The 12754-nt window shown below is 37.9% G+C and overlaps 1 protein-coding gene across 1 annotated transcript in view; it reads left to right on the top strand.

Moving 5' to 3' along the window:
- The window catches only part of LOC116911550 (thrombospondin type-1 domain-containing protein 7B), an 852321-nt gene that overhangs the window by 651231 nt on the left and 188336 nt on the right, over positions 1 to 12754 (top strand). The window contains exon 15 of the mRNA XM_032915540.1: positions 8241 to 8419. Within this exon, the coding sequence (XP_032771431.1) occupies positions 8241 to 8419 (179 nt within the window). The remainder of the gene's footprint in view (positions 1 to 8240; positions 8420 to 12754) is intronic.

The following is a 12754-nucleotide window of genomic DNA, read 5'->3' as shown; positions in this document are numbered from 1 at the left end:
CCCCATTCTCAATTCAGTGATTGGCTGTGGACATCCGCCTCTGTATTTGCCGTGCTCTGGCTGGGCTTCTCAGGAGACAGCTGTATCAGGCTCCTGTCAGCATGCACTTCTTGGCATCAGCAATACTGTCTGGGTTTGGTGGCTGTATGGATACAAGCTGGATCCCCACATGGGACAGTCTCTGAATGATCTCTACTCCAAACTTTATCTGCATATCTCCTCTTCAGAATATTTTTGTTCCCCCTTCTAAGAAGGACTAAAGCATTCACACTTTGGTTGTCCTTCTTGAGCTTCATGTGGTCTATGGAATATATCTTGGGTAATCTAAGCTCTGGGCTAATATCCACTTGTCAGGGAATGCATACCACGTGTGTGTTTTGTGATTGGGTTACCTCACTCAGGATGATATTTTCTAGTTCCATCCATTTGCCTTATGAAGACACACCCTTTGGTGTCAGGGCAGGTCCATCCGGTCGGAATTAGAAACATTAGAGGAACAAATGAAGCACCTTCCTAATCTCAGTGGCCAACGGCCAAAGGCAGAGGTCACTTCCTGTCCCTGTCTATCTGAGTGGGCTGGGACCTCTGCCCCTATCACCTTTGCTCCTGGCCCACGGATGACTGGGCAGCCACTGTCTGGTGCGCTGCTAGCCCCCATAATACCGGAAAACGATGATCAGTTATGCTGCCGCCCTAAGGCTTGCTTTCACTTCGGCTGGCGTTTAATTGGTTGAAGCAGATAATAATAAGGCCAAGCCTAGTTTCAAGGGGCAAGTAGGATCTTAGCACGTGTCCAGGATTAGAACCTGAGATATTGAGGAAAAACCTGATGAATAGCAGATATGCTCAGAGGTGAGCTTCTAGAAAATGCAAAGGAAACATAAAATGGAAAGCACAGAGTAGTTCACTACGCAGCTGTCTCAGTGCAGCGAGGTGTGATGAGAGGACCTCACACGGGTGGCAGCCACGGTTGTAGGAATTACTCGGGAATATTGCCTTGTCGACAAACCGTGTGCCATTCCGTGCTGCTGAGGCCAAGTTTATTATCTGGTGAGCCATTCAGTCACTTTAATTTTAACAGCTCTTATTTGCGGTAATGAGAGAAACTGTGGGTGTATGTACAGTCCTAACCATTCTGATTATTCTATGTCTAGTGTCCTATTTTCTCCCTAATATCCTCAATATCTTCTAAGAAAAAAAATGTCGCTTTTCTCTGCCTGGAGGAAATTGGCACAGTGAGTTGAAACTCTGTATATATGAACAACTGGTGATTTCGTCTTGATTAAATTGCCTGGATGATTCAATTTAAAAGATCAGTTCCTTATGGTGTTACATTAAATTGACACCCAAGACACTTAGTCATAGCACGCTAACCAGACCCAGCAATTAAGTTAAAACCCTGTATCTACCGTATAAAATATTTTTTCATATGAAAAGTAAGAAATTAGAGTTGGCATCCCTTCATGTCACCTCAAATCATCACAGATTTATACCATGTAATCTCAGTTTCTGAAACGTATAACCAATTTTTTTCACTTATAAGAGTGATTGCTTCTGGAAGTAATTAACCTCACTAGTAGCCTAATTTCATACCTTACCACTACAGCGCTAAAGGGAACATCTTGGGACTGTAGGACATTTATGTATTCATTATTAACTTTCAAAATTCTCTGTTTTATTGTTTGTGTGCGTTGTACAAGAATTCGTCATTTCAAATCCTCTTCCTGTCTTCTTTCCAGAACCTCAACACCACTTTTTCCTCTTTACTTCGTGTCCTGTTTTTAACCTGCAGCATCTAGTTGGTGTCTCAAGTTCATGCACGAATGTAGGGCTATTCACTGGAACATGGCCAGCATGCCCCCAGTATATCCCTGAAGAAACAAAATGATGTTCCCTCCCTTAGCAGCTATGCATTGCCGATAGCAACTGAACTAACCGAAGGGTCTCATGTGCTCCCCCCTCCTCCCTGTGTATGTTACAATGCTGACTGGCTTGATTTTGTGCAGGTCTCATGTGGGCAACCACAGTTGCTGTGAGCACACGTGTACAGCAGTCATGTTTGGACAGTCTGGGTACACAGCTGTCCTCCACTACCTCTTGCTCTGCCTGATGGTTTGGCAGTTTTACTCAAGTCTGGGTCCTGACCCTTTTCTACTTCGGATGGGTGTTCAAAGTCTTTACATGAACGCTCTGGGTCTTAATCTCTGTGAGTAATTCCTCTAAAGTAAAGTGCACCCATAAATTGATTTATATTTTTAATTAAACAAAATGGTCCTCATGTAAATGACCTCTTGGTAGATGGTGAAATATTTAATAAGGATGCATTGCAATGTTTGGATCTTATGGAATTGAGTAAAATACTATTTGGTAAACTGTTTGAACTTGTGGGTGTTTTGAAATTACACTATTTTACGTATCAAAATAATTTCAGATTGCAAATGTGTTACTTTAGTGTTTAAAGAACATTCCTCTAATTTTCATTTTTGTTAGCACGTACTCATTGTACAGAATGATGGTCTTCATTATGAAATTCCATATTTACATAATCTCCCCTCCCTAACAACGTCTCCCCTGGGAGGCCTTTCCTCTTCTTTAAGAGTCCCTGTTCAAGTTTCACATTGTTCATTTGTATGTATTGTTCATTCATCTATTTTCTCTAGATTTCACTTGAAAGAGAACAGATAAGGGACTTACTTTTCCATGTCTGATTTATTTGGCTTTATGTTATGACTTACAACTCCATCCATTACCCGGAAGCGACATGATTTCATTCTTCTAGGGTAAATGATACTCTGTGTGTGTGTACAACACACGTTGTCTATTCATCTATTCATAAACACTTAGCCTGTTCCATATCTTGGTCTTTGGAAATAATGCTGCGATAAACACAGGTATGCAGGTATGTATGATACCTGATGATTTTTATTCCATTGTGTATATACCTAGAAGTGTGAGAGTGGAGCCTATAGCAGTTCTTTGTGGTTCATCCTGAAGGATGCCCATTTTACTGCTATTTCCTTATGACTTCAAGTAGTTTACACTCCCACAACAGTACAAATGCATTCTTTTCATCCTCTGTCTTCGCTAGCATTTTTTAACTGATTCTGACTGGGCTGATGCAAAACCTCTATATAGTTTAGATTTGCATTTCTACAATGTCAAAGATGTTTTTAAGGAATTATAGGATATGTGTAATTAGTTCAAGAACTGACTATACAGTGGTATGCCCAATAAATGATTATATTATTCATCTACTAGTATTTAATTTTTTAATTTCTGGATGTCATTTTTATATTAATACTCCATCACATAAATAGTTCTTAAAAAACTGTCCTATTTTTAAGTCTGTCTCTTCACCCTGTGTCCTTTGCTATGCAGAGTGTTTTTAAATTTGGCTCAAACCTATTTGCTAATTATTGTTATTGTTTCCTGAGTTAGCAGCATTGTATTCAGGAAATATTTGCCTGTTCCAATATCCTTGATGTTTATATAATTGAATAAAAATACTTTTCTGTTAAATGGTAGTCTTTTCAAAAATATATTTTAATAACAAAACTTTCAAATGAGGATATGTTAATAATTTTGGGCAGTTTCAATTCTATGCCCTCTAACATCCTAGGGACCCAAGCATGTTAAAACAATCTTTGAGGGCAGGAAGCTACTTCATAGCAACATCCCCTAGCAAAAATAGGAGCTCTGTAAAACATGTTACAAGCCTGTTGGGTTTGAACAGTACCTCCATAAGATTATGAACCTGATACTCTAAAGTGCAAAAAGCCAACATAAAACAATGGAAATATTGCTCCAACTTTTAAAATTGTCTTTTTAAGATAAATATTAAAGCATATTTGTAACTATTTTTCCTAACTCTAACAAAAATATTCCTTAAGGAGTCCAATGTGATTTTAACATGCTACATTTTTAGCTAAAGAAATAGAACGACAAACCTAGAATTATTGAAATGTAAAAATTTTAAAACGGCAAATCTTTAAAGCAAGGAAATAGATATATTATATGATTTTAACTCACAATTATCCTAGATCTTAAATGATTGATTTAGCATTTTGAGAACCTTTTTCATTTCCTGTTTTGATCATTTGAGTGCAGAGTCAGTGAATCTAAAACGTGAACTGTCTAATAGGATACTCATTGCTACTGCTACACAGAGTAAGAAAATGCAAGTGAATTGATTTGGGTTATTTTCTTAAGGTTCATGTCATCAATATTTTCCTCTTTTACATCCCCCAAAACAAGATCTTAATGGGAGAAATATGTTAGGGAAGGAAGTAAAGCACACAGGCAAAAGTGTGGAAGGAAAGTGGTTGCATTAAAGAGACCATCATTCTCAGAATTATTTATTCTGATGCCCATTAAGAGGAGGTCTGGGAATTAGTGACAAAGATTTTGTTACTCTTTTCTGTGTCTCTACCATGTCGTTCAACAATACCTCTAATTTTATCACCGGTAGAGATGGCAGTAAGGTATTCTCATCAACCGATAATAGGGCACACCCCTGCCACATGGGATATGCATATAGTTTAAAAATTGATTGCACGCTGCACAGATAATTCTATACTGATTACCTCACCGCTAATTTTGTATTTGTGCAGATTAGTGACACAGAGCAGCAAGGTTTTCCTAGGTCAGTCGGTGATCCAAGCAGTGTGTTCTGCATCTGACTTCTGGTACAAAATGGGTTTCGACAAAGGCACTGTTTCTTTCACAGAAGTTAGGTTTATATATTAGAAAGTATTAGGACGGAAGAAAATAGGTACTCTGTTACATAGTCTATGAAAGCTAGTTTTGAAAACATCAGTATGGCTTTAACAGTTAGCTGTTGCAATTCTCATACAGAAGGTTAGCAGCACGATAGTTAAATTTCACCATACTTTATTGCCAAAAATCTGTAAGCATTAAATGGGAGAGTAAAACCAATCCTTTCAATTATGAGCCTGGCCTAAGAATATGCAGTTATTAATGGTTTTCACTATGGACTTCCCTTTGGGGTATACTCTAGCATGGAAATTTTCTTGAAAAATAAATGTCACTGTTGCTTAGTCTTGCTGAATTTCAAAATTATTTTATGCTCATTGAATTTATAGCTTTGACTTTCACAAGGATCCTCTGGGTTTACCTCTTATCACGGGAAGACGACAAAAACTACCGCTTGAGGCTGGCCGATTAAAGTCCTTCAGTGGTCAGACTAGATGCAGATGATTTAAAGTCTCATTCAATTAAAAGGATGTCTGGTTGAAACTGTGCTTTAAGATAAGACCTACGCAGACACTCAGATATTTAATATTTATGTGAAATATTCTGGACATTCATATTTGCATATTTGAAGTCTGTATGCCATGAGGGTAAATGCTAATATCCTATCTTATTATTCTTTTTTTTTCCTGCTTGGTGACCAATAAAGTCACTTTGTGACTTGCTTTTTCTGTAAAATTATATAATGTATGTGGTGTCTCTTTAATACTTTATGTAACTTTGACTGTGCTGCTCATATCTGGTTAGTTATAAAACCTCATTAGTAATAATTACATATTTGATGTTTGTAAACAGCAAAACGTTCTTCTTTTAACAATCTCAGTGAGAGAATTTTAATTCCTCCCCCAGAAGAACTTGTCGGTCATTAGAAAATTTGTTGTGGTTCTTTATGGATAGGTATTGTCTAGATAACTTCAGGGCATTCCTATAATATTTTAATGTAACTACAATCATATGAATAGCAGAAGGAGAAAGAATAAGAGGGGAAAGGTAAAGAAGGAAAGATAAATACAAGTAGTTGGAAGGAAAGGAGGAAGTGGGTAGAAAGCAAGAAAGGGGAGCGAAAGGAAGAAAAGAACTATGAAAATAAGAGGCAAGGGAGAAAGAAGGGAGAAAAATTGAAGAGAAGGAAGTAATTGAAATGTCTAAAGACATGAAGTATCAGGGTCAGGTGGAGGGGAAGAATTTAGTTTCTACAACAAAGTGGCTGCCTTCCCATTTGAATATGAAGAAAGAAGCAAGGGGTTCAGATTGTGTGGATGATATACGGAAAATTGAAGGCATTCTGCTCTAGTATTTCTGTCATTTCCTGGATGGGAGAAGTAACATGTAAAATAAAAAGGCAATGGACAAGGTTTGAAATGTCTATTGTGAATGAGAAGGAAACTCAGAAAAATTCCCAGGGAATAGGAGTACTTGACTGAGGACAGTTCAGGAAGAAGAGTCATTAGTACAGATCTAGTCCTTTCCTATCTCTGACCTGCTTTAAGCACAGAGAAGAAAGGCAACAGGACTGACCAACATCTGAGTGTTTGTCCTCTGTTATGGCAGAAGGATTCTGGGAAAAGATGATCAATGGAAATGTAGGAGAGAGGCTGAAGTCAGAACTAGGGATGCTAGCTTATTGGGAAAGAACTCTATTTGTATCAGCAAAGGTGTGTCTAGTGTGGGGCATGGAGTAACCCCGTGAGTGTATACTTAAAGATACAGGAGTCAGAGGAAGGGAGAAAGAGCAAGCTAGAGGTGCTTCTCAGCCTGACACTGCAATAGAGTCCTCCTGGTGTCTGTAAACACTTCAGTCTCCTGGCCTCCAGCCTCTGTGATTAGGCCTAAGCTGATGATGCATCTTTGTCAATAAACTGCCACAGACCTTAGCTTCGACCCTTTCATAAGAAAGCTCATTTTGTTTTGTTTTTGTAACATAGTTTAGCCATTATCTTAAAGAAGTCTCTGGAAAACCATCAGACTTTAAAGAGATGAGCAATATCAACATTTCCATATGCTGAAAAGTATCTTCTCCTCAGAATGATTGACCAAAACAAAACAAAACAAAAAAAACAGTTAGAGGAAAGAGATGCATTGAAAAGTATTGTACAGGGCCCTGTGTGAGCCACGGCCTGGCAAAGGAGGTGTGGCTCAACAGAAATATTTGTGATTTTTGACATAGGAATGGCAATGATTTTTGGTCTATGATCAGAATGGTTAAAACTCATGAATTTTCTGCTTGGATCATTCCTTGGAACTTGACGACCATACAACAAATTGCTACAGACTGTAACTCAAAGAGGCCCTTTTTACTCCACTGTTTTATTGGTTTAAGAGTCTGGACCCTGCTTCTCTGTTCTCTGCTTAACGGTCTCATAAAGAAGAATGGTCCAGGGTTGAGCTTTCATCACAACCTCAGTCAGAGGAAGCTTTGGCTCTGAGCTTCCTAGGATTTCAGCAGAGCTCATCTTCATGTAGACTTATAGCTTCCATTTGCACACAGGCACCAGACCCAGTTCGAGAGTTCACAGCTGAGCAGTCAGGCACATTTAGGGTCATGTCCATTCTGATTAACTCCCATCGGTTGACTGAATTATATCGGTAGGTTACTTCCCCCATGGCCACTGTAGCCTAACCATGAGAATGAGGTTGTGTCACAGGCCCAAGGAAGTGAATTCCTAAGAATGTAGATCGAGGTGCCGGGGTCTTGAGACATCAGGCTGAGTGCAGAACACAGGATGAGAGCACACAAGGAGGAGATGAGTAACCTCTATGACAGACATCTGGAAGTTGGGGAAACTGGGAAGGGATCAGAGTAGCTCAGCGTCTACTGAGAATTGAGACACAGCCAGACCAGTGCTCAATGGAGGTGCATATCTGGTAATGATAAGGTCAACTGGAAGTTAAGACAGAGGTCATCCTCAGGCTGAAGTAGGAGCTGCCATAAGACAGGAACAACGAAGACCAAAGCTGGCACGTCAGAGGCTCACTTCACCTAACTTCACCCAGAACTCTTCAGTTCTACCTATTCCCCCAGCAGACAACATTGCTTTTCTACATTCAACGGCATTGTGGTCTTTTCTCTATCTCTATTCTACCTTCAAGTAACAATACTTAGAAGAGAGACTCAATGTCTTTATTGGTGAAACCTTGAAGGTAACAGGCAGATGAAAGGATCATTTGCATATGCTACCCCCTGATGGAGAATTTTAAGAGTTTTAGGGTAGAGAATACAAGGCTCACTGAGGAGAAATGATCACATCTTTTGCCTTGATTGCTTCCACCCTGCTTATGCTGTTTCTTCCATTTCAGAATTTCAATGAAGTAAAACTGAATGACACAAACTGGATGCAGATCTAACTATATCTATCTGTCTCCTCAACGTTTGCTCTCTTTACAAACAAAAATGTTTCTAAGGTACTGTAGCCGTGCTGGTGATAAATCTAATAAATTTCCTGTACTCACTGGAAGTTTTTTTCTTTCAGGTTATATCCAAGAAGCATGTGTCATCCCTTGCCCATTTGATTGCAAATTAAGTGACTGGTCCAGCTGGGGTTCTTGCAGCTCATCTTGTGGGATTGGAGTGAGGATTCGATCGAAATGGCTAAAAGAAAAGCCTTACAGTGGAGGTCGGCCATGTCCCAAACTGGATCTCAAGAACCAGGTAAAATGAATTAATGAACATACATAAAGCTAAAATCTTCTTGAATTATCATTTCTGTTTAAAAGTCGACTTATTTCCCTACAGAAAGCTCCATAAAGTTGAAAGGGAAACAAGGGCATAGACTAATATAACAGAATAAGAGGCAGAAGTGTTGCCTGATCTTGTATAATGAGAAAATCAACTTGGTACCCTTAACAATATTATATATACAAGATTACATCTAACTGATTTTAGACAGAAGCATAATTTAATATTTTAAAAATATGTACATACTTACATTGTTCAAATAGAAGCCATAAAATTGAGAGATTACCAATTAATTTATAATATATTAATAAGCTCATCCTTAAAATCTCAGAAGTGATGGTCTAGTTTTCTTTTACCTAAGTCTTTATCCTAATTTTCATTGCTGTCAATCTTGCCAATTCTTCTACAACTTTCTAAATCTATTTTGACTATTTCTCTACATGTTTCCCCCCAGAAGTCATACCTATTTTTACAAGTGACATCCTGATGGATACCTTTCCATATTGCTGTCTAATAAAATTGTCATACTAAGCAGTCAGTGATGACTAGAGCATATTTCAGCTTGTTCCAGTGTCTAAACTTTAGCATAAGAATTATAATGAAGTTAGAGTTTATCTACAGCTTCATACAGATAATTAGATTAGGGTTGATAATTTTAAAAATCAATTAAATAGATGGCACACAAGTGAAGCCAGCTAAAAGGTCTTTATCATAAGGGTAGTGATGTATATCTCACATGACTATGTGTATAATTTTATTGGGAATCTTTCAAACAGAATAGATCCACCAGCCTCTGCTACTAATTCTGTTGTGTCCATCTCTTCTTTTCTAACTCCATTTTGATTTTGATAACATATAAGTTGTTGATGGGAAAGGAAATACCATATGAAACTGGCAGACTACTTACTACAAGTTAGGAATCGATGACGAAATATTTAAATTGTAAAATTAGGGGAAATTAATGTGAGTATCTTTTTTGTTCTTAGTTGCAAGACAATGGCCATTTTACCTGCTTGTAAGACGTAAGACTTTTCTAGGAAACAAAGCAAAGGATTGTAAGAAACAGCATTAAGACAGTGATGAAACCTCATAGGTGTAGAAGCTCAATGGACAGAAGCATGAAATAGTATTCATAAAAATGGGAAGGAGCAACCTCAGCAGAAATAAACCTTACAAAGTCATAATGAAACTTTGCAGTGAGGACGGTGACTTCCAGATGAATACTCTCCAAGAACACACTTTGACCATCTCAGGGGAATTTTCCAAGCTTTTACAATGGAAAAGAACTGCTAAGCTCTCATATTTATGAGCATCTTTATTTATTACCACATCTTACTCGGTTTTATCAGCTTCTAATAGATGCTGGGCCTATACAGCGTTAACCATTATTGTTGATATTGTGATTGTGTAAATGGGGAGGATGATGGGTGACCACTAATGTGCAGAAACACATTGATTAAAGGTGACAATAAGAAAGAGTTAGTGACAGAAGTCTGCCTGTTGTGACTCAGAAGAAAATGTACTGTATGACATACTTACCAAAGATACAACACTCATGACCTTAAAAGGCAGCATGAGCTAGAAATTAAATCCAAGTCTGAGGATAATTTAGGTGAATCTGCTAAGTAAAAATTAAGCAAAGAAGGGTTGTCTGCAGGGGATGCTTCTAAGTTTTGAATTCAAAAAGCCAGTTGTAGCCAAACTAGTTGTAGCCAGTTTAGTTTTTTTGGTCATCAGAAATTAACCCTTGATGTTAATGAGTAGGAATAAAATTTATTGTGGAATTTGTTACTATATAAAGAAATTTCAGGTACATGGCCTGCATGTGCAAGTAAAAAGGTAATTCCAATCTATACTTCCTATCCCTTTTAACTTTATTTTATTGCAAATTGACAAATGATAGCTGAATATTGAAATGAAATGATGTTATTTCCTCTGAATATGTGAAGTGGTTAAGTCATTATAGTAGACATCAATCATTTCAGTCATTCTGTGCTAAATAACACTTGTAATTTACTCTCAGCAATTTTGATATGTGCGATAAGCTTTTATGAACAGTGTTAACCATGCTGTGACAGATTTCAGTTAAAGAAAAGTAACTCCTCAGGTAGTTGGTGGCCACCACCCATTTTCCCACCTCCCCCTCCATTATTCATCACTCCGCTCTCTTTCTAATGTGCTTCTTTTAGATCCCAAACCTAAGTGAGAAATGCACTATGTGTCTTTGTGTCTACATATCTTAAATTTTTGGTTTTTTGAGGCTAAGTCTTACTCTGTAGCCCAAGCTACCCTGGAACTCCCTATGTAACTCAGATTGGCCTTGTCCTTTCTGTAATCCCCCTGTTTCATCCTTCTATGTCTTGGAATTATAGGTGTGAGCAACCATACACAGCCAGTGTTTCTTGTTCTGTGTTCTCAATGTCTAGCCACATTTTTGCCATTGACTACACATCTGACTTTTTAAGACTACGTTGTTTCCCTTTGGATATGGACCCCATGTTCTTTCCTTACTAATTGCTGCCAATCATGTAGCTGACTGTAGAACTCAGCAATCAGGAACAGTGCTGCAATGTACATGGAAGTGTAGACATCTCTAACATACTTAAGTCAACTCAACATACAATTACAGAGCCAGATGGATTTCTTAAAACAGTTTTTCTATTTTACAATTCCACAAAAATGTACAAGACTTCTATTTTATCTACACATACTTTGTATCTTCCATACATTTATTGATTGGCTTAAGTAATAAACTCTCATACTCATTCATTAGTCTGTGAATAATAAGGGGAACTCCAACTGGGCAAAGTAAGGTATTTAAAAGAAACTCTCCTAAGACTAATTCCATCTCTAAAGCAAGGCCGCTGATCCTTATCGATTCATTTTGTGGGAAGTTACCTGTGGTGACATCATTAAATATTTTCCCTTGCCTGTAGTTGTGTCTTCTGCATGTGTTGCATGTGGATGTGTGTACATACACATGTGTCTCTATGTGCATATATGTGTGCACGTGTGTGTATGTGTGTGTGTATGTCTTGTGTTGCATATAGATCTTGTTTGGAGGACTCCATACTTTCTTAGTTTATCTAACAAAAATGTAGGCTGTCAAAGACTCTCACTCTTTTGAAAATCATGTCAGCTTTACTGTTTATGTCAGATGTAACCAAATTACATTAGCAAGAGAGGCACAGTTCCTTAGGACTTGGCATGAAGAAAATGCATTGTGTGTCACATTTAATCTAGTACATTGTTCATAAGAATATTGGAAATATTACTGGGTGAATATTAGTGCACTGACATACTCATTCTCCCTCTGTTTTATTTTTGGGGATAGGGTATATGTGAGGGCAGGAGCTTTCTGATCTGAGAAACATCCCAGCTTCTGCTATATGGTTATGAATTGTCAACTTCTAGTCATGAGAGACCTAAATGAAAAGCAGGCTTCCCCATTGATGAGCGGGCGCCTCCCTCAACCTCAGAGAACACATTAGAGTAGTTTCTTATGTACTGATTATTATTTATATCCTCAAAACCATGGGTCCTTCTAGCAGAAAGAAATAATCTCCAAATTGCTTCTCAAGAGGTCTTTCAAGAGTGCCCTGAAGAACTTTGACATTTAGATCCCATTGGAGACCAGCCCCATGATATAAGTGGAAAGGTTGCCATTGTGTACACACTCCCATAAACTCTTCTGACTCCTTCAGTGAAATCAATATTTATAATTCCTCATAAAAGCCTCCCTTTTAAAGCAGAACCTATCAACCCTCTAGCTCTTGTTCTGGAAGCGCCCCAGTGACAGCCATCCTTGAGTAGCTTCTGCTAAGTGTATTTGTGATGCTAAATAGCTCGCCATGCAGCTGTCCCTGAGCTCTTATCTTGGCATAAATACCTTTTACACAGTTTATTGGATTATCAGGTCAGTCGACTGATGCCCTTGACTCTGTTGTGCATAATAAAATAGACAATATATTTTAATTTTTACAGTCTAAATGTGTTGAATGGATTTAAATGCACTTGCACTGTATATTTTTTTCTTTTTTTTTTCTTTTGAAATGACGCTATTAGCAGATTAAATATGAGGGTGGTAAATCCTCACTGGACTTACATTTCCTTTTAAGAGTTCTTTCCATGATTGAAGTCAGAGGTGCTTTAGAAAAACCACGTTTTGTTTATACATCAAAGGCATTTTATTCACCGTTTGAATCCAGATCTTGTAAGAAATTCATTAACTATGCATTTTCGAGATACTCTCTACCTAAACGCATTTTGGAGGATTTTAATGCCCCTGCCTTACTTAGAGGATATGAG

The sequence above is a fragment of the Rattus rattus genome, chromosome 10, assembly GCF_011064425.1.
Source record: "Rattus rattus isolate New Zealand chromosome 10, Rrattus_CSIRO_v1, whole genome shotgun sequence".
Taxonomy (NCBI): Eukaryota; Metazoa; Chordata; class Mammalia; order Rodentia; family Muridae; genus Rattus; species Rattus rattus.
Note: the sequence above shows the minus strand (reverse complement) of the source record. Positions and strands in the feature narration are given on the sequence as shown.